This window comes from Carcharodon carcharias, chromosome 9 (genome assembly GCF_017639515.1).
Source record: "Carcharodon carcharias isolate sCarCar2 chromosome 9, sCarCar2.pri, whole genome shotgun sequence".
Taxonomy (NCBI): Eukaryota; Metazoa; Chordata; class Chondrichthyes; order Lamniformes; family Lamnidae; genus Carcharodon; species Carcharodon carcharias.
In genome coordinates, this window is record NC_054475.1 from 161,119,894 (window position 1) to 161,142,530 (window position 22,637).

Genomic DNA, 22,637 nt, shown 5'->3' on the forward strand with positions numbered 1-22,637 from the left:
GACATGACTTTATAAACCAGTTTTAGAAAGCATTCCTGTTTTTGTTTACGAGGAGGTGACCTGTGACTCTCATTCTTGTAGACGTGATAGTGGTCAGCATATGTGGGAAGTGCTAGTGTGTATTTCACATTAAAGAGGAATGTTCAGAGACCTCAGATTATACCTTAAACTGAGGCCCGTCTGCCCTCTCGGGCAGACGTAGAAGATCCCGTGGCAATATTTCAGACAAGAGCAAGGGAGTTCTCCCCGGTGCCCTGGCCAATATTTATCCTTCAGTCATACATCATAAAAACAAATTATCTGGTCATTATCATATTGCTGTTTGTGGAGGGTTTGCCAAGCAGCTATTGGCTGGCATGTTTCCCTGCATTACAATAGTGACTACACTTCAAAGTACATTGGCTGCAAAGCAATGTGGGATGCCCTGAGGTCATGAAAGGTGCTATATGAATGCAAGTTTTTTCCTTTTGACTTACGATTGCCTCTTGGTCTGTTTTATATGAACTCTGCCTCCTCTAGAGCCATTTGCAGTCAACTTATCCTTTTAATGGACACGCTTTCTCACACTGCACTATAGACAATGCTGAAATTTAGATTGCATTTTTTAAAGATAAAATACACTCATTGGAAGGTGTTTCCCTTTTGGGTTGGTCTTACTTCATACCTTGTTAACTATCTAACCTATATCATTGTTATGCTAAATATAAATACCCTGTACTATATTCTTTCCCCTTCTGTAATCTATCAAAAAGAGTAAATCTTTTTGTGTTTACTGTTTAATGTGCAATTCTGGCAACAGTAAATGATTGCAGTTTGATCATAACATCAGGCACCTGAAGTTTCTGAAGTAATTCCTACCAGTCAAGTTTGGAACTTGAATAATATCGTTACCTAATCTTTGATTCTTTAAAAATTTAAGATGCTACTTTTAGGATATATGATTCCACTAATTTTAATGTCTCATTTGTAAAATTAGTTTTAAACTATATTTGAGACACTTACACTTGTGGGTCCATCAGTTCTGTTTTGGAATGCAATTAACACCAATCTCAAGGGGTGATCTGGTACCAGATCTAAGATCATCAGCACAGACCAGGGTCACTGTAGCCACTTTCACAAGACAACACATCACCTGCAATTTTTAATCTGACCAGCACATCTGATCATGTCTTTCAGCCACAGCCACATACCGACAGCTGTAGCGATTTTGAGTATATTTAAAAACGCCCTTATTTGCTCTTAAACTGGAATGATTGTCTTGAAACCCGAACAAGAAACTAGGGCTTTCCATTGTTTTTCACTGGAAGGGTTCTAAAGGAAAGGCCCATTCACTCACAAACCTCCCTTGGTTTCTGTTCCATCGATCACCAAAATTTAAAATTCTCATGCTTTTGTTCAAAATCCCATTGCTGCCTTTCCCTCTCCTTGACCGGAATTTTATGTTCCCGTTGTGGCGGGGGTGGGGCCATAAAATGCGGCGAGCTGTTCAAAAGTCCACAGACTTTGGTGGGACCGTAAAGTGCTGCCGGTGTAAAAATCTGCCCCCCCTTACCTCTCTAACTTTTTCCAATCCTACAACCCTCCAAGCGCTCCTCCAATTCTGGCCTCTTGCACGTCCCCAATTTTAATCACTCCACCACTGGCGACCTTGCCTTCAGCAGGCCAGATCCCAAACTCTTGAAGTTCCTCCATGAACTTCTATGCACCACCACCTCTCTCCTTTAACACACTCCTTAAAACCTTGAACAAACTTTTGTTCACCTGTCCTGCATCTGCCCCTTTGACTCAGTATCAATTTTTCTTTTGATTCATTTCTATGAAGTGTCTTGAGATGATATATTAAAGGTGATATGTAAATGCAAGTTGTTTTAATCCGATGCTTCTGGCATGAAAAACTCTTTGAATGCAACCTTTGGTGATGAACAGATAACAATTAGTTCTCTGGATGCTTTGATATATACAGATTTTGAAGCTGGAGTTTACTCTGCATTGCAATAATGGGCGTAGAAATTCCTATCCATTTTTAAACCTATGTGCATGATACATGTGTAATTAAAATCTGCACTTTTTTGGCATGTATGTTTTGTAGGAGTGATTACAGCAAAAGCGATTTAATATTGAGCTTTAATGAGGTAAAACGACTTGCATTTATATACATGAATATGGTAAAACATCCCTGGAGTCATCAGCATTTTGGACCAGATTCAAACAGAATTTGGTGGGATATTACAGGGGAATTATGAAAATTTTATCAAGGCCTAGTTTTAAGGAGACATTTGAAAGTAGAGAGGGATGAAAAAAAAAACTTAAGGGTTAAGGGACAGTGTAAGGGCAAGGTAATTGCTTTTCCACCAGTTGTAGAATGTAGGAAGGGGGAAACGCACTGTTGACTAGTGTTGAAACAACACAGGAAGAAATAGGTATGTAATGAAAGATCTGTGTTCGAGGACTTTGATGGAGGAGGAGGAGTCAACGACATTCAGTGTGACCAGGGGGTGATGAATGTGCATGAGGGCATGTGAAAATGATAACCCAAAAAGGGGGGATTGTGGATAAGGGATAAATGTTTGAAATATTGCCATAAAATAGATATATGATATGTCTAAGCTTTTTGTCTTGCACTAATCAGGATACTCGCATGAATATCAATATAAGGCAGAAAACAACAATAATTTTATACTGTATGTGAGGAGAGTGCTGATTGGTTGGCAACTGGCATTGCCAAGGAAAATGCACCACTGACAATTAACTGCCAAGCATTGTTATACACAACGCCCTGTTTTTTGCAGACAGAAAGAACATGTACATACATTGCTCCTGTTTCAGCTAAACAAAATAAGTGACAACCATTCTCTGACTCATTCCTGAGGGCATTGCCTTGACTAGTCAGAGTCAAGCTGGCTGGTTTAAATACAAACAATACTTGACAGTTAACTGTAGTCAACATCAGTGATGTATTCTCCATGGCAATGCCACTTGCCAGCCAATCAGCACTCTTTTCACATACAGTATAAATTGTTTTCTCCCTTGTATTGGTATTCTTGCGAGTGTCCTGATGAGTGCAAAACAAAAAGCTTAGACATGTCTCTTTTTTCAGCAATACTCAAGTTATGCACTACCAAACATCTGTTTAAAATATTTGGAAACAGGTGGGATAGGATATGGACAATGTAGCTTTGTATGAGATGGAGTTTATGTTGGGTGGAGACCAGGAATCCACTGAGCAGAACATTGGACAAGTCTAGTCTGAAGATGATATAAACCACAAATGAGCTTCAGTGGCTGTGGAATTGAGGTGAAGATGCAGAGGAGCAATATTTTGGATATCCAAAGCACAAGTCAGGAGAGTGATGAAATACTGTCCACTTGCCAGGATGAGTGCAGCTCCCACAGCACGCAAGAAGCTTGACACCATCTAGGTGTCAAGGCAGCCTATGTTGATTGGCATCCCATCCTCAACATTCACTCCACCACCAATTGCCCTTGAGAAGGTGCCCTTGCGAGCTGCCTTCTTGAACTGCCGCCAATGAACAGTAGCAGAAGCGTGTACCATCTACAAGATGCATTGCAGAAACTCACCAAGGCTCCTAGGGCATCACCTTCCAAACAACGACCACCACCATCTAGAAGGACAAGGGGAGTAGATACATGGGAACGCCACCACCTGGAAGTTTCTCTCCAAGTCACTCACCATCCTGACTTGGAAATATATCACCATTCCTTAACTGTCGCTGGGTCAAAATCCTGAAACTCCCTCCCTAACAGGACTGCGGGTGTACCTACACCACATGGATCACAGCAGTTCAAGAAGGCAGCTCACCACCACCTTCTCAAGGGCAATTATGGATGAGCAATAAATGCTGGCCTAGCCACATCCCAAAAATGAATTTAAAAAAATGAAAGGTGACTTTTTTGTGGTGTGGGACTAGGCTCTGACAGGCCATCGAGTTTATGCATTGTCTCTTGAGGTTCACGGTGCAAGGCAAGAGGGTGTGAAATTGAGAGCCAGGGTGCCGCTTTTCTGGAGGAAACTGAACAAGGTGACTTTGGCCTCATCAATGTTGAGCCTCAGATAGTCCTGGTTCATATCCACCTTGATGTCAGACAGGCTGCCAAGCCGCATAGCACAGGTCGTGAAGCCAAGGGTGGTGATGGAGTGATTAAAGCAAGTGTGATCAGAATACGTATGGAGGCTGAGCCATGTTGATAGATAATATTCATGAAACATCTTTACTTGCAGAGAATGTGGTGGGAAAGTGGGACTCACAAGTGGTTGAGATAAATAGTATTGATGCATTTAAGGGGAAGACAGATAAACATGTAAGGCAGAAATGAGCAGAAGAAAACGCTGAGAGGGTAAGATGAAGAGGGGTGTGGATTGTTAACACTGGCATGGAATAATTGGGCCAAATGGGCTGCAAATTCCATATAATGCTGCTGAGAGGTGGCTTCAAAATAAGAAATAGGAAGCAGCTAAAGGGATAGATGGAATGGAATACCCATAACAAAGCAGCAGATGACAGTGTTGGTGACAAGTAGGCCTATCAGTGGCAATGAGTCAGGGGAGAGGCCTGGGAGAGTTTGGGTGAGTGACATTGAGAAAGCATTGGAATTTCACTCCCTTAGATTCCTAGACAGCCAATGAAGTCATTTACTTTTGATCATTCTAATTCACTTATTATTCCCTGTGTTAACACATAATCAGTCAATGGCATATGCGAACCATTTCAGAGCACCATAATATCAGTTTGGAGGGTTTAAATAGCTCCCTCATGATATTCCAATGTTGCCTTCATTCCATAATAAAGCTATTTAATTGTTTTTGCTTCATTAGACTTAAAAGTAACTTTTAAATACTTTAAAATTAGTTTTTGTAATGACCTTCGAAAAAAATACTCAAGAGGGAAGCAAGGGGATATTGAGTCTATGCCACAACAAAACCAAAAAATGCTGGAAAAACTCAGCAGGCTTGACAGCATCTGTGGGGTGAAAGACAGAGTTAACATTTCAAGTCCTTATGACTCTTCCTCAGAGCTCTGAAGACGAGTCATACGGATTCGAAACGTTAACTCTGTCTTTCTCTCCACAGATGCTGTCAGGCCTGCTGAGTTTTTCCAGCATTTTTTGTTTTTGTTTCAGATTTCCAGCATCCGCAGTATTTTACCTTTATCTTGAGTCTATGCCACTTGTGAATAGGACCTTCCTCAATGAAACGTTCTACTTCTCCTGCATTGTGTCTCTCCCAGTTAATACATTGTGTCCTGCCCAATGGGTCAAGCTCATGTACGTTGTAGCGTATGTAAAAAGTTGTTTCCAAAGGTAATAACTGTTCATCCCTTACAGGTGGACTTAGAAAACAGTGATGCCCCTTTGCAATGACCAGACCCATATGCCCTGCAATTAAAATGTCCTCCGGAGAGCTCCCCATCCGAGCCTGGGCAGAATTTAAGGCAAAGTCTTCCTGTTTGTTAGTTAATGGATGGAGCAAAGGCAGTGCATGGGGGTTCAGTTGAGCATAGTGATAAGTTACGGGGTAACCACCGTTTCTACAAAGCTTGCTTGATTGCCTTCGGGAATCAGCAGGGATTCCCAAGAGTTTTCCCTGAAACTTGTTATGGTAGATAGCGCTACTTGGTAGTTGGGGAGGGCCGTAGCATGAGGGGTGCACTGACTAACAGGATTCGATGGTCTGCTCCCACCCTTTTTATGTGTTGGTAATATTAACAGAGCAACCAGAGCTATTATTAGTCCCCTACTTAACATGATTAAGCAACTCAAGCCCTCAGTTTCTCTCCCCTGTCTAAACCTATCTAACTATGCCCTATGAAGATAAAGTAGGGCATAAATCTGAAGTCAGTTCAATTATATGCCAGTTGAGATATCTCTGAGGCAGCCCGTTGAACAATTTATTTTAAACAACGACAGAGCACAGAGGATGCTCTTTGGTCCATCATACCTGTGCTGGCTCTTTGAAAGAGCTATCCATTAGTCCCACTCCCCCGTTTTTGCCCCAAAGCTCTGCAAATACTTCCCTTTTAAGCATGTATCTGTTCCACTGAACTGGGTCTTTAAATCTCTGCCTTAAAGGTTAACACAACAGCTTCTACAGTTGCACTATCTCAGCATCAGAAGGAAGGAGCCAAGCCACTGTACGCCTTACAACAGACAGGCAGCTGACCCAGACTGGGATCATTTCACATAAGTCATTTGGTACATTGTTTTGTTTCCTTCCAATATATTCACGTACATAAAAATAAATTAGATCTGCCTTTCTCATGTCAAAAAGGCCCACAATTTGGAAGCATATGATTGTGCAATGAGTGGAACTGGTGAGGAGCTTTGCAGGTTCAACTGTGTCTTTTTAAAATAGCAATCATGTATGGGAAATGAAAAATACTAATATTTTGAGACTTGCCAGTGAGCGTGGCTGCAGGTTCTGTTGTTTGTCCCCATAAACTAGCTATCTCCTACTAAACTCGGCTGTGCTTTCAAAAGGTAATAAGGCACAGACAGCTTTGTGTAACCGAATCTTTTTGATGCCTTCATTTGTAAGATATGTGTATTATTAAAGCATTTAGCTTGAGTTTTCCTTTAAGATTTTGCTGCATTGCACTTTTCTTTTGAAGCTCAACCAATATTGACATGTGATGGACATTACATTAATGATAATTGCACCTTTTACCAGATACAGGCTAAGGAATGCTTTAAGGACAACTAAACGACACTTAATTCATAAAAACTGAAATCGCATGTTATGTTTCCAGCAATAATCGCCTCCAGTTGGCTACATAAAAGCCTCAGATGAGATTCTCGCTAAGTGAAGAGGATTCCTTGTGCCATTTATTTTGGTCATCTTAAACCAGGATTCATTTTGATGTAACCTGGCATCACGGCTCCTTGTCAGGCTTGAGTGGTCAGCTAGCATTCGGGGAGAAAGCCTTGATCCTGAACTCACCCCATGAGGTACAAGCACTTGATGCCTCTTTCTGAACTTCCTCTTCCATTATCAAGACCAACTCACGTAGTTGAAACAGGTTACCTCCTCTCACCCGCTAAAAAGCACTGAGGAACTTCAGATGAGCATGTTAAAAGTGCCTGCCAGTTACTTTCCATAATGCAATTCCAAGCCCTTTTCTTTTAACTCTTTTGTCCATCTTGGGCAAAACCTTAGGTCTTTGAACGTCCTCCCTTCCTTCTGTTCTCCTCAAATTTTCAATTTGCAAATTATTACCATCACTTTTATATGCAGACAGTATTCTTTTCCCAAAATTGGTTGTGGGTTGACATGTTGCATGCGATAACTCAAAAAAAAAAGAGTTGCGAGACTATGAAAGGAAATGATCCCCTGGAATGGAAGAAAAAAGATAGATGGGATGCTTCTGATGATTTTGCCATGTAAATCTGAAAGGTTGAATGCACCTTCGAGGATAAAATGGCCTCAGCTTTGGAGACGTCCTAATAAATGCTGAGGCTATGACCATGGAATTCTTTCTTCACACACCAACTAGGTGTTAGGACTTAAATCCTAATAAATATTCTCAAAAAAAAGTGCTTGTGATCACAAATCTCTAAGGCATACCATACAACATGTAAGATGATGAGTTTTCACTCCACGGAAAACACAGACAGAGCACTTCAATTTAATGCACAATTTTCCATTTCTACCTGTGTACAGTTTCTTTTAGCTTCAAAAAGAAGGTATAAAATACAGAGTCAAATGACTCCACCGTTTACATGTTAGACTCTTCAGTTTTGACCTTATGCCGCAATCTGACCCCTTCAGCACTCTGTCACAACGTAGCATGTTCTTCACATATTCTGGGTTACCCAAAGTGCGAGAAAGCTCAAGGATTGATTCTTCGAGAGCAATTTCTTTTTGGGGTTCTCCAGCAGTAACTCAACACACTCGCTTTCTTGTGAGGCATTGCATTTTTTCTCAGGCACTCTTCGTTTCCATCTCAAACATGGTCCTAGTTTGTCTTGGCCTCTAGGCAGTATAGGACGTGGCAAAATGCCTCAGGACTCTGTCGTTCCAGAGACCGAAGAAGTCAGTGAAGTACCACGGGAAACAGACAAGCACAAAACGTGTGATGTTGGCGCTTTTTCCTTTGAAGTACTAGGGGTACAGCTCCTCTGATGGGAGGAGTGTCAACCAGCTCCATAACATCACCACGAGTCTGAAGTACGGCTAGAGGAGACGTGTCATCGGTGACTCAGTTTGCAGCCTTGGAGTAGCAGGGATTCCACCAGTCGTGGTCCTGGCAGAGGTAGAGCTGGAAATGCAAAAAAAGGAGCGTGCAGCACAGTCACTATAATAAATGAGCTTCTACCCTCAGCCAATGCAGTCCCTGCCGAGTGTACCGAACCAAGGTAGTCATGTTGCTGTGCTGCGTTAATGGTCCCATCAGCGTGTCCAGCTCATGAAAAAAATCTAGTGAAGGAAAACGTGAAAAATGGATCATCACTCTAACACATATCTAGAGCAAATTGCAATCTAAAATGCCCTGAAATCTGGTATGTGATGCTATTAAACACCATTATTGTAATATTATTTTACCATTGTTGCATTTACCTTCATTACCTGGTAAGCCACTTTATTTTAAAATCCCTCTCTAAGACAGACCATGTTTATACCTTGTGATACTCTTTGACGTTGCACTTTACAGCTAATTTGCAATTATCTGCATTTTAATGAAATACATTTGATCGATATTATCCCTGGTTAATTTTCAGAGCAGAAGTAGATATCGTTCAGCCTTAACTACTGTGCAAACAACATTACTCATCTATAATATGCCTTGATAGAAAACCTCTTAACTTTAAACTTTTAATTAAATATCACAAACAACCGTTCAAGTGCTTTACATGTTCAAGCATAATTTGGTTGGAATTCATTTTTTTTTAATGAGATTTATATCCCATTTCACTTGCTGGGCTGGGACTGCAGTGATTCACAGAAGCAGAATTTATTTGACCTGTTGGAAACAGAACTGAAAAGGGAGATTATACCTCTGACATCCAATCAGTTCAGAAGAAATAGTGAGAGGGTTACATCCGTGTACAAGTATAATATTGCAAGCAATAAATTTTAAAGCAAAAATATTTTCTGTTTAGAAAATAAGAATTAGATGCTCTAGTTTTTTTTTAAATCTTTTTTATTTAAAATGCAAAGGCGAAAACAATCTTTAAATCAAGGTCAGATCTGAATGAGGTTGAACTAGGCTGTTATATTAGTGCTATATTTGATCCCAAGATGAGCTTATGACCACACCATCACTAAGACTGCCTACTTCCACCTCCATGACATCTCGCAATTCTGTTTCTGTCTCAGCTCATCCATCACTGAAACCTTCACTCATGCCTTTGTTGCCTCTAGATTTGACTACTCCAATGCACTCCTGGCTGTCCTTCCACGTTCTGCCCTCTGTAAACTTGACATCATCCAAAGCTCTGCTTCATGTGGCCTACTCGCACCAAGTCTTTTGCTCCCCAATGTCTCCTTGTTCTTGATTCTCCCACCAGAGGAAATAGTTCCTCTGAACCTCTCCTCTCAAATCCACTTAACATTGTAAATACCTCGATCTGATCACCCCTCAATCTTCTTTACTCAAGGGAATACAAGTTTATGCATCTTCTTCTTCAGTTCTCTGAACAAAGGCAGGTCCGAGCCAGGGCACCATGACCTCCACCATGCGTAGGCCAAGGAGGCAGGTCCCGAATCCACCCCAGCCGGAATAGGGATTGAACCCTATGCTGTTGGCACCAATCTGAATCACACTGACCATATAGCCAACCGGCTTCCCGAGCACCTCAAGTTGCTGTGGCAACTTACGTTTGTTGTAGCCTGAAGCCATGGATAGTGATGGTCGAGGCTCCCATTTCTTTCCATCACATAGCTAACCAGGGATCTCTCCTGCTCTTACCGCTTGCCATTTGTCTGTGTAGGAGCATTTGCAGGTTGGTACTCAATCTATTTGAATGCACCCTTTCTTGGTCATCAAGTCCTGGAATGGGACACAAACCCAGAGCCTTTGACTCAGAGGCAGGGATGCTGCCCACTGTGCCACAAGACCATAACTTTATGCAACTAACCGTCATAATTTAACCCTTTTATCTTCTTTATCATTCTGATGAAACTGCACCCATATATATGCTTGCTGAGGTGCACGTGTAGAACTGACTGCAACAATAGACTCATGAATGGCTCTTACCTTTATTCTCTCTGGCCAGCTTGTCAGCTGTGTCCCAGTGCTCGTAACTCCTGAGGATGTTGTTGGTGATGTTCACGTGACTGGCAGCCATGTGGTGAATCCGTTGCGGAATGCTGATGGTTGCTGAGGGTGAAGAGCCTGTCGTACTTGTGTAGCTCCCGTGAGACCCAACTGAGCTGACTGGAGATGGGCTGGGAGATAGAGGGGAGGCTGTTCCTGTGGTTCTGCACGAAGGGAGATAGAAAATACATCACAATCCGAGTTCGCCAAGCAAATTTTTCTTTTCTTGGGAAGTGGGAGTCGCTGGCAAGGTCAGTGTTTGCTGCACACCCGTATTTGGCCTTCAAAAGGTGGTGGGAAGCCACCTCCTTGAACCGCTGCAGTCCACGTGGTGCAGGTAGACCCACAGTGCTATTAGGAAAGGAGTTCCAAGGTTTTGACCCAGTGATAGTAAACATAATTGCAAGTCAGGATGGTGTGTAGCTTGGAGAGAAATTTGGTTTTGGTGGTGGTGTATCCATGCGCCTGCTGCCCTTATCCTTCAAAGTGTTAGAGTTTGCGGGTTTGGAAGGGACTGTTGTGAGTGACAGGGTTTGATTTGACCTTGGTTGACGTGAGAGATCCCGTGGCACTATTTTGAAGAAGAGCACAGGAATTACCTCTGGTGTCCTGGCCAATATTTATTCCTTAATCAACGTCACCAAAGCAGATCATCTGACCATTAACACTATGGGTTTTTGCTGTGTGCAAATAGGCTGCCATGTTTGCTACATTACAACAGTGACTACACTTCAATAAGTACTCATTTGCTGCGTGAAGATGGATGTTACCTTTTTTAATATTTTTGGGATTATGGTGGTGTTCTGTAAAGAAGGCTGTGTGTGTGTGTGTGTGTGTGTGTGTGTGTGTGTGTGTGTGTGTGTGTGTGTGTGTGTGTGTGTGTGTCCATCCATGGATAATTAAACTGGGGAAGGTTAGCAAAGACAGCTTGTCGGTCGGAACTGAGAGATGAAAGGTAGAGGTGCTAGGTGCATGTGTTTTTAATGACAGGCTACAGTGAAGTTGGAATTACAAGTAAATAAGTTGGGTTTTAAAATTTGCATTCGGCGATAGGTAAGGGCTTGTCTTTTCAGCTGTTAAATTTCAAAGGGAGTTTAAGGGACTTATACAACTTACGAAGGCTTCATAAGTAGACAAGGAAAGGTTATTAAATTTTATTTGACCAGAAAGTGGAGGTAAAAGGAAGACATGAAAGATTTTTATTTTGGAAAAGTCGATTTCAGAGAGAACAATGGATGAAAGGGGAAAAAAGACATTTATGGGAGATGTTTAGTTGAGTTGTGGTGGCCATGTGAGGGACATGTCCTGACACCAGCTCTTTGCTGGCAAAAATTGTGGAATTGAAGCAGCCACCCAGTTTCAAGCCAGAGAAATCTTTGTTTTCAGAAAGCAATCTGTTTCTGGCTTCCTTCATATTTCCACAGCAGAGTGGAAGAGGGTGAGAAGTCGTGTGGTATACTTTGTTAAAGTAGCAGCAGTTTTTGCCTTGGGTAATATTACTGGATTTTTATGGTTGAAAAATCTATAAGGGAGCTGTTGCTAGGTACTTGTGTGTTCCAACCAAGTGGGTTTTTTGAGGAATGTTTTATAAGACTGTTTCAATTGTGCAAATTTACTCTTGTGTGTCTAAGTTTTTTCTTGTTAATAAATCTTTTAATTTTAAAATCTGGGATTCTATGTTTCTGGGATCAGTAGATTTCCCCTCATTTTCAAAATACAAAAAAAAGTTATGATCAGTAAGACAAGTTTCCCTCTGGGGTTTGGCTTGCTCATGAATAACATTGGCTGCGGTCGTAACAGTTGCAAAGTGCTTTGGGACATCCTGTGGTTGTGAAAGTCGCTATATAAATGCAAGTCTTTTGTTCTTTATCTGGCTTTGAAAATACAAAAGAGTGAATCTGATGTGACTAATATCTCAGGCAAAATAAATCATTTGATGAAAAATTTGCTCGGTCAAGCATTTTTCAGCATCAGCTGCTGTAGTGATGTCACATGGTAGGAGGTGTTGATGAACTGACCTGGCTCCTGTAAGCCACAGGGTCAAAACTAGGATATGACAGACAAATAGAGAGGTAATCCATGGAGGAAAAGCCTATTGACTGACTCAAATCTAGCTTGTTTATCTCCCTGAAATCTTAATATAATTAGGAAACAAACAGCCATATAGAAGGAAGCAGATGCTGCTGAACCTGTAGGCAGTCCTTTTGTTCACTATGTCAGTGGGTTGCTTTCATGATCAATACATTAAACAGCTTGGGAGCACTCAGTGGAGCTTGATTAACACTGTGATGTATGATTTTATTTTATGAATCAATCAGAGTTCTGTTATTTTTATTCATAACAATTACACTCAATCCTTTCTTATTTGTTCTGACAGGAGCCCAGGATAAATGTTGTATTGAAAAACATTTAGACCAGATTAAACCCAGCTAAATTCTCAGTCATAATCGCAATCACCAAGCATTGTAAAAGTGGCGGCTATTTGCCGATCAACCGCGACCTGGATTGCTTTTAAACTAGATCTTAACATCTATCAATGCAGTATGCACCAGTCTTTCAGCAAATGTAAACATTGTGACTCTGAGTCTAAAGGTCGATATTAAATTGAAAGATGGCAACTCAGGAGGTGAGTAAATCACATTAACTGTTGACAATTCTCCTTTATCGGAGGCAGCCTGTTTACTGCAAGGTTATACAAATTCCCTGGACAGGAGGGAAAAGTGAAAGTATTGCATGTTAAGTATAAAAACAATTGTGACTGAAAGTGAATTGGGACACAAGAATGCTGCCCGGGTTTTACCCTGATCCCTCTTGTAACAAAGGCCTGAGCTCCCATTGGACTCAAGCACAAAGGTAGCTGAGAAAGGCTGTTCACCTCATAGGACCAGAATTTCCTGTAATAATGGCAAATTAACGATGCACACCTTTAATAATATGCAAATCACCCAGCAACTTGTGACGAAGAAGAGGTACACTACGAATTGCAAATCACTACAAGTTGCTGGACATCTTCCACTGCTCTGCTATTAACTTTGTGAAAACAACCTCTTGCCCATAACCTCCTCATGAGTTTCATGAGGTCGCTGCATTAGCACATTCATTGTGCACTAAAAGCAGCACAGAAGGTTAATTGGACCAGCCAAGTAAATAGTGTGGCTACAGCAGCAGTTCAGAAACTGGGAATTCTGCGGTGAATGACTCACCTCCTGACTCCCCAAAGTCTGTCCGCCATCTACAAGGCACAAGTCAGGAGTGTGATGGAATACTCTCCGCTTTCCTGGATGAGTGCAGCTCCCACAACATTCAAGAAGCTCAACACCATCCAGGACAAAGCAGCTCACTTGATCAGCACCCCATTCGCCAACTTAAACATTCACTCCCTCCATCACCTCCATCACAGTGGCTACAGTGTGTACCACCTACAAGATGCACTGCAGCAACTCAATAAGGATCCTTTGACAGCACCCTCCAAACCCGCAAGCTCTAACCATCGAGAAGGGCAAGGGCATCAGGTGGTTGGGAACACCATCACCTGCAAGTTCCTCCCCAAGTCATATACCAACCTGAGTTGGAACTATATTACCTCTCCTTCACTGTCGCTGGGTCAAAATCCCTGAACTCCTTCGCACGGTGGGTGTACCTACACCACATGGACTGCAGCGGTTCAAAAAGGCAGCTCACCACCACCTTCTCAAGGGCAATTAGGGATGGGCAGCAAATGCTGGCCTAGCCAGTGGCGCCCGCATCCCATGAAAGAATAAATAAAAACTCTCAAATTAAAAGCTTGAATCCCTTTTTAACAGTTGGATAATTATTAATAATTACCAATCAATCTCTCCTGCCGAGAAAGTGAACAATTATATGTGTGAGGCCTTGTTCCTTCTGGCAGTGAATTTCATTCAGAGATTTTAAGAACATCAAATTTTAATTTTTTTACCGTGCCTTTCTATCTCTCTTTTTCTTTCTTAATCCAATTTTTCTTTCCCTCTCTTCTTTTTGCACTTGATTTGACATTGAATTCACTCCCTGTAATCCACTCTCCTTCTCACTCTTCCTGTGCTTATTCCCCAATAATTTCAATCTCATTTGTTAAGGAGAGGGACTGTTGGTCCTATAGGTCACCGAGGCTGCAGGTGCCCTGTTCTCCTCCCTGAGCCTTCATTAACTCGCACTTCCAGCAAGTTTGTGAGAAAAAAAAACATTAATCGCTAAATGTGCAAGATCAGAAAAGACTTGCATTTATATCCAGCACTTCCCATGCCCACCAGATGTCTCAAAGTGCTTTACCGCCAATGAAGTACTTCATGAAGTGTAGTTACTGTTGTAATGTAGGAAACATGGCAGCCAATTTGTACTCAGTAAACTTCCACAGACAGCAGCGTGATAATGACCAGATAATCTGTTTTTTTGTGACGTGGATTGAGGGATAAATATTGGGCAGGACACCAGGGATAACTCCACTGGTCTTCTTCAGAATAGTGCCACGGGGTCACTTAGATCCGCCCTAGCATGCAGATGGGGCCTCAGTTTAACCTTTCATCTGAAAGATTGCAGTTCCGACAGTGCAGCACTCCTTCAGTACTGCACTGGAGCATCAGCATTAATTTGTTTTTGCTCTCAGGCCCTAGAGCGAGAGGCAGGTGCACTAGCAACTGAGCTACAGCTGACACACAGGTCTAAGTAACAGGGCATACTGTCAGATGCTTCGCTCCAACAAAATCTGCTCCATAAGAATTATTGAGGGAGACTTACTTTCCATTCGTTCCCCAAGGAGAAGGAGCTTGTGAGGCTTTTGAGGAACTCTGCAACACAAAAAAAATCATGCATGAAAATACAATAGACCCCCAGTTGGCTTTCTAATGAGAAGTAAAACAAATCCAATTTACAATTCTCTTTTATAAAAGGGCCAGTCATGTCACAGTGTACACATTGCCAAGGTTTACATTGTCAGAGTAGTTAAAATTAAGTAACTGAGCAACAACATAAGGACACATTGAGCATTAATCCCTAAGCGTTGCAAGAGACAACTCCTGTTACTATGGCTATAGAAGCCATAGTAACACCACAGCCAACTTGTCCACAACTCTAATTTAAACAGCACCTTTACTACTGAGAATAATCCCAATGTGCTTTACACATGTGATACCAGATGTGGTAATATAGTGGTAACAGGCTATGAACCAAAGGCTGTGCGTTCAAATCCTATCACAGCAAACTATAAATCTGTGGGCTAGTACCAGGAAATGAACAATCCTATTAGGTCTCAACAGCTCAACTGGTTGACTAATACTTGAAGGGAACTATGTGGTTAGCTCTTAATGGCCCTTGACATGGCCCAGCAAGCTGCACGTTTGTGACACAATCAATTTATGAAGAAGACCCACCGTCACTTCCTCGAGGTAAGTAAGGAGGGACAACAAATATAGTCTCCTTCGGTGCTGTATGATTCAATGATCATGTTGCTTTCCAGTCACTTCAAAGACCTGTTCAGACAATTTACTTCAAGGTTCGGTATTTCCCAACTACATAGATAACATAATCCACGGGGACATCGCCAATCCTGTCGTGTCACATGCTCTCAGCACCTTGTACCTTTCCCAGATTACGGGGATTGAGGCGATGCTTTGCAGGACAATCAATACATGAGGCAAGAAAAATTCTAAAACTGACCCCTCTCCATCTAAAATTTGGATAGGGCCCTTCACTGCACCCTGGCAAGGCTAGTGCTGTCCATATAAAGAATTAAGTGGGAAATTGGTCGGTCCGTGCTCTGAGGTGCATGATCCTCACCACACAATTTCCTTCAGTGCATCCTACCCATGCGATCCTTCATGTTCAAGCTTTAAAGAGGAAAATCTGCTCCTTGGCAGGCTTCTGAACTCGACCTCATGGCTTGTTAAGGTGAAAATGCACCTTTTGAATCAATTTTCAAAAGAACAGAGGTAGGATGAGGAAACTCTCACGTTTGCAGCAAATTGTTGTAATCTGAAATGCGCTGCATTAAAGGCTGGTGGATGAAGATTAAGTAACCATCTACAAAAGGGACTTGGATTAATACTTAAAGGGAAAAAAAATGCAGGAGTATGGGGAAAGGACAGGGAGAGTGGGAGTCATTGGGTAACTCTTCCAAAGAGCCAGTATGGGCACGATGGGCCCAATGGCCTCCTTCTGTTCTACATGATTCTGTGATTCAGCTGGGGCAGAGGGTGAAGAACCTGCTACAGAGACTTTCCAGATAATTCTACCTCGGATTGACATCAAAGGTACTAAGGGAGGGATGGTCCCTCTAAAGGGGCCCAGATGGCAGGCTAAGGATTCTGAAAGGTGCAGAATGAGTCCAATCGGAAACATTCCATTTGGATCAGGGCATGAAACAGGCCGAGGTTCAGAACAGATTACTGGTAAATGCTGGCTACTTCAATATTCCTTTTGCAATTCACTTCAAACGTAATGCACAGAAGCTGATTAAATGTTGAAAAAGAGTGGTTGATTTTGGAAAGACTTGGTATCAGATTGAATTTAAAGTACTGACCATTAACAAATGAAATCGGTAATGACATTTAATCCATTTCACCATTACATTTTGAAAGGGGAGTGAGTGGAGAATGGAAGTCTCTGTTGGGCTCAAGTAGATGCTAAAGCATAGCAAACCCACAGACATTTACAGCAGAGAAAAGCCATTCAGTAACAACAACCTGTATTTCCACAGCACCTTTAACAGTAAAACATCCCAAGGAGCTCCACAGCAGTGTTGTTAGATGAAATTTGACACAGGACCACATAAGGAGATAATAGGGCAGATGGGCCAAAAGCTGGATCAACGATGTAGTTTTTAAGAAGCATCTTAAAAGAGGAGAGAGACAGAGAGAGAGGTGGCGAGACTTGGAGGGTTATGGGAGGGAATTTCATAGCTTAGGGCTCAATCAGCTGTGGAAACTGCTGCCACTGATGAAGCGATTAAGATCAAAGGACCAGAATTAGAGAAGTGCCGATATCCTGGAGGTTTGTAGGGCTGGGGAGTTTACGGAGCTAGCGAAGGGCAAGACTGTGGAGGGATTTGAAAATAAGGATGGAAATTTAAAATTAAGCCATTGCTGGACTGGGGGCCAATGTAGGTTAGTGAGCACAGGGGTGATGAGTGAATGGAATTAGATGCGCGTTAGGATTCAGGGGGCAGAGTTTTGGATGAGCTCAAGTTTATGGTTGAGCCAACTTTTTGCTGGAGAGTTCAATGCCAATGCCACTGCTCCACTCTCTCCTTCTTGTCTTGTATATTCTATTTCAAATGTCTAGCTACTTTTACATACGAGCACACCAAATAGGAGCAGAAGTAGGCCATTCAGCCCATCGTGTCTGCTTCATTATTCTCTGTCTCTGTGTTCCTCTGAAATTGGTGCTTGTTGAATTCAGATAAAGACCATCCCATCCCATCTATATAGTTTCCCCTGCCTAGAATTTGTTCCAATGTCCTGAGGGAATCTGAAACCCTCCCTTCGACATCACAGATCATAGCTGATCTGATAATCCTCAACTTCCTTTTATTTATTCATGGGATGTGGGCTTCACTGGCTAGGCCAGCATTTATTGCCCATCCTTAGTTGCCCTTGAGAAGATGGGGATGAGCTGCTTTCTTGAACCGCTGCAGTCCATGTGGTGTAGGTACACCCACAGTGCTGTTAGGAAGGGAGTTCCAGGATTTTGACCCAGCAACAGTGAAAGAACAGTGATATATTTCCAAGTCAGGATGGTCAGTGACTTGGAGGGGTGGTGGTGTTCCCATCTACCTGCTGCCCTTGTCCTTTTTGGTGGTAGTGATCATGGGTTTGGAAGGTGCTGTCTAAGGAGCCTTGGTGAATTCCAGCAGTGCATCTTGTAGATGGTACACGCTGCTGCTACTGTGCGTCGGTGGTGGAAGGAGTGAATGTTTGTGGATGTGGTGCCAATCAAGCAAACTGTTTTGTCCTGTTGTAGGAGCTGCACTCATCCAGGCAAGTGGGGAGTATTCCATCACATTCCTGACTTGTGTCTTTAGATGGTGGACATGCTTTGGGGAGTCAGCAGGTGAGTTACTCATCACACGATTCCTAGCCTCTGACCTGCCCTTGTAATCACAGTATTTATATGGCTAGTCCAGTTCAGTGTCTGGTTAACGGTAACCCCCAGATGTTGATTGGGGGGGGGGGGGGTTCAGTGATGATAACGCCATTGAACATCAAGGGGCAATGGTTAGATTCTCTTTTGTTGCAGATGGTCATTGCCTGGCACTTATGTGGCACGAATGTTACTTACCACTCGTGAGCCCAAGCCTGGATATTGTCCAGGTCTTGCTGCATTTGGACATGGACTGCTTCAGTATCTGTGGAGTCATGAATGATGCTAAACATTGTGCAATCATCAGCGAAAATCCCCACTTCTGACCTTTTAATTGAAGGAAGGTCATTGATGAAGCAGCTGAAGATGGTTGGGCCGAGGACAGTACCCTGAGGAACTCCTGCAGTGATGCCCTGGAGCTGAGATGATTGACCTCCAATAACCACAACCACCTTCCTTTGTGCTAGGTATGAATTGAATTGAGGCCCCAGCACTGATCCCGGTCACACTCCATCAGTTACAGGTTGCCATCCTGAAAATGCCCCTCTTATCCCAACTCTCTGGCCAGGATTTTCCCCTCGGCGATATGGGGGTGGGACCCGCTCACCGAGGGGAAAATGATGCGGGATGACGTTGGGAGGAATCCCCGACATCATCCTGGGCCATTTAAATTTTTAGGAAGGCGAGCGGACAGCGAAATCAACTGTCCGCCCACATACTTGTCAACGGCCAATTGAGGCCATTGACAGACTAGTTAAAGTACTTAAAGACCTGCCCGGCCAACCTTAAGGCTGGCGGGCAGGCTAGGAGCCCCAGCGGGCTTCTGATTATTCATGAAACTTCATCCACTGGCGGGATGAAGTTTCACGCCCGTTTTGTAAAAATTAATAAGGTTTATGTGTTCTTTATTAACATGTCCCATCTCGTGTGGCATTGTCACATGAGAGGCACATGTTAATAATTTTTTAATGCTTCTATTTTTAAAGTTTTTACCACTGTCAGTGATCTCTCTGAGACAGGACTTTGCCTCAGGGAGAAGTACGCTCTTTTGCGCGCCTGCGTGAAAGAACGCACTTTGACAGATGGGGAATCCCTCCCCCACCCACACAGGAAGCGCATAGCGCTTCCCGTCGGGGATGCCGCTGGGCGGGCGTTAATTGGCCCGTTCACTTAAAATGGCGACGGGCCCCGTTTCAGTGCCGGGGGTTGGCTGCCCGCCCGTCGCCAAGCCGGTGGGGCCCGCACACCGTCCAAGGGCAAGCTTCTGCCCTCTGTCTTCTATTATAACCCATCTTCCATCCATGCTAATATACTACCCCCAACACCATGGGCTCCTATCTTATTAAGTAGCTTTATGCCCGGTACCTTATCGAACGCCTTTTGGAAATCTGAATATACTACGTCTACTGGTTCCCCTTTATCTATCCTGCTTTTACCTCCTCAAAGAATTCTAATACATTTGTCAGGTGTGATTTCCCCTTCATGAAGCCATGCTGAGTCTGCTTGATTATATTCTGCATTTCTAAATGCTCTGCTGTTACACCCTTTATAATAGGCTTTAGCATTTTCCCAATGATGAATGTTAAGCTAATTGGCCTATAGTTACCTGTTTGTTGTCTCCCTCCCTTTTTGAATAAGGGTGTTACATTGGCGGTTTTCCAATCCTCTGGGACTTTTCTAGAATCTAAGGATTCTTGAAAGATTACTACCAGTGCATCCACTATCTCTGCAGCTGCTTCCTTTAATATCCTAGGATGCAACCCATCAGGTTCAGGGGACTTATCGGCCTTTAGCCCCATTAGTTTCCCTAGTACTTATTCCCTAGTGATAGTTATTGTATTTATTTCCTCCCCCTGTTTTGCTCCTTGATTATTTAGTATTTTTGGATTGCTATTACCGTCCATCATGAAGACTGATGCAAAATATCTACTCAACTCCTCTGACATTTCTTGGTTCCCCATTATTATTTCCTTAGCCTCATCCTCTAAGGGCATTAAAGCACCTCCTCATATTCTCTGCTTCATGGAAGTAGTCCTAGCATCTTAAGTACATGCTGATGTTCCTTTAAGTAAGTAGCTGGGAGAATAGTACCAATGAGCTAGTTCCTGGAATTAGGAGCTTAGGAAAAGGAGGCTATTCAGTCCCTTGAGCTTGTTACTTCATTCAGTTGGCCCATGGCTGATGTCTACCTCTACCCCATTTACCCATGCTGCCCATATCTAACAAAAATCTATTAACCTCAGCTTTGAAAGCTCCAGCTGTTCCTCAACATCCATCGCCTTTTACAGGAGAGAGTTCCAGGTTTCTGCCACTCTTTGTGTGAAGAACTGCTTCCTATTTTCTCTCTTTACATAGTCTGGCTCTGATTATAAGATCATGTCCCTTTGTTCTTGGCATCCCCTATCAGAGGAAATGTATTCTCACTTGTCCATCTGATTGCCCTAGCCCAGTAATGTCCTGGGCGAGGGAAGCTGGATGCAGCAGCGTAAAGTACTTGAATGAAGACCACCATCGTAATAGAATGTTTCAGAAATACTCCGTCCCGCCCTCCATCCCCACATAAAATCATTAAAATACCTTAAAATATTCCATCAAGGATCGGGAGTACTTCATGGCATGGTCTTTCTTAAGTCTGAACATTCGCAAATAGAGAAGTGAAAGGCATCGGTAACTAGATTTAATTAGAGATAGATTGCGTTAGGATAAGCATTCAATAAACCAAAACAATTTATGCAAATAATGCTTCTCCTTTGGATTCTTGAGGCAGATAGATATGAGACAAAGTCAAAACAGCACGTTTTGCCTGGGTAAGCACAGTATGGAATTAAGGTAATGAATAAATATCACAAAATAGCGCAGCTGAATCATCTATAATTTGAGAATGTAAGAAGATAAAATCTTCCCTAATTAATTTATTTTTCTTGACGACGTAATGATACACTTTATAACATTACGAAGGAGTTAACTAGAAGTTTAATAACCTGGCATCTGGCTCACTCAAACTCACCATAAGACAGCCAATTTCTTATCAGCTACTGTGGCCATGGAACCAGTGAAATTCTTTAACCTCATAGCGTACCTTGGGAAAGAAGCAAGGAATAATCAATAATGCTACCTAGTGAATAATGTGTAAGCGGCTTTTATTAGTTTGTCCGATGTAGGGGAAGCATATGGGCAATTTCTGTTCTTTGCATGAATGGCAAGTCAAAACTTAAAGTACATACAACTGTTTACATTTTCCAGTCAGACTCAAAGCACCTTTCTTGGAGGTACATTTGACTCTTGGATGCAAGACCGTTTATACATCTATCCCGGTTTTTATTTTTACTGAATCCAAAGAAAAGGAAAATGGGGAGCAATACATAATGTCCAAGAGTCAAAATTACACCCCCACCCTCCCCTCTCCCCTGCGCCCGCCGTGCTGTGCTCCCTGCACACATCCAAACCCACACCTGTAGCTGTGCATAAATTCCACACAGGTTAACCCATGAAAATTGAGAACAAGTAGCATACTCTCATTGTTTAGCGCACAGCACAAAACCCATTTCTAACCATTCAGTGAGAAAACACCCATATCGTAAAATCTAAGCTTTTGGCTTTGTGTTCATTTATATGGCATTTTGAGAGATGTATGCGCTGAGATCAATATAGGTGCTCAGTAAAGGGACTGCATAACAGCTGAATTGAGTTGTTCAGCTTGAATCTTTGTATGTAGCTGTGTGAAAAGCAAAATGACATTTTGTTATACATTCTACAGCCTGAGGAACTGGAGTCATCAGATACTCAGTGACTGTAACATTCCAACTTAATATTAAATTGTAGCTTGGGGAAGTAAAAGGGAAGCATCTGTATCAACAAGTCTGATCTATCAATTCTGGTCTTATGTTGCACAGTTACTAAAATTAGATATAATTTCTCAGCTCATGAAGGAAGTGACCTTACATATTATTATGTTGCAAAGGCATGAATAACATGTACATTAATAACTATATATTCACAAAGGGATACACATATAGGCAAACGCTAAACTTGCAGCATGTTTCAGAATTAATTATTGACTTCTGTCTGTGCATCCCCAATTTTTGTTTCTATTTTGCTGATTTAGGTTTCTGTTGGGTAAGGGTATTATGGGATATGGAACCAAGAAAGTAAATGGAATTAGGATATAGATCAACCATAATCAAAAAGAAACTTATGCATTTAAATAGTACCTTTCACAACCTCAGGATACCTCAGAATGTTTCACAGCCAATGAAATACTTCTGAAGAGTACCG

General features: G+C 42.3%; 1 protein-coding gene across 1 annotated transcript in view; it reads right to left on the reverse strand.

The window, feature by feature from the left end:
• Positions 1-5,124: 5,124 nt before the first annotated feature.
• The window catches only part of aff2 (AF4/FMR2 family, member 2), a 455,181-nt gene continuing 437,668 nt past the window's right edge, over positions 5,125-22,637 (reverse strand). Inside the window, exons 17-21 of the mRNA XM_041196209.1 lie at positions 21,370-21,441; positions 20,940-21,033; positions 15,024-15,073; positions 10,212-10,435; positions 5,125-8,431 (exon numbers count right to left, since the gene is read on the reverse strand). Of these exons, the coding sequence (XP_041052143.1) occupies positions 8,310-8,431; positions 10,212-10,435; positions 15,024-15,073; positions 20,940-21,033; positions 21,370-21,441 (562 nt within the window). The 3' untranslated portion in view covers positions 5,125-8,309. The remainder of the gene's footprint in view (positions 8,432-10,211; positions 10,436-15,023; positions 15,074-20,939; positions 21,034-21,369; positions 21,442-22,637) is intronic.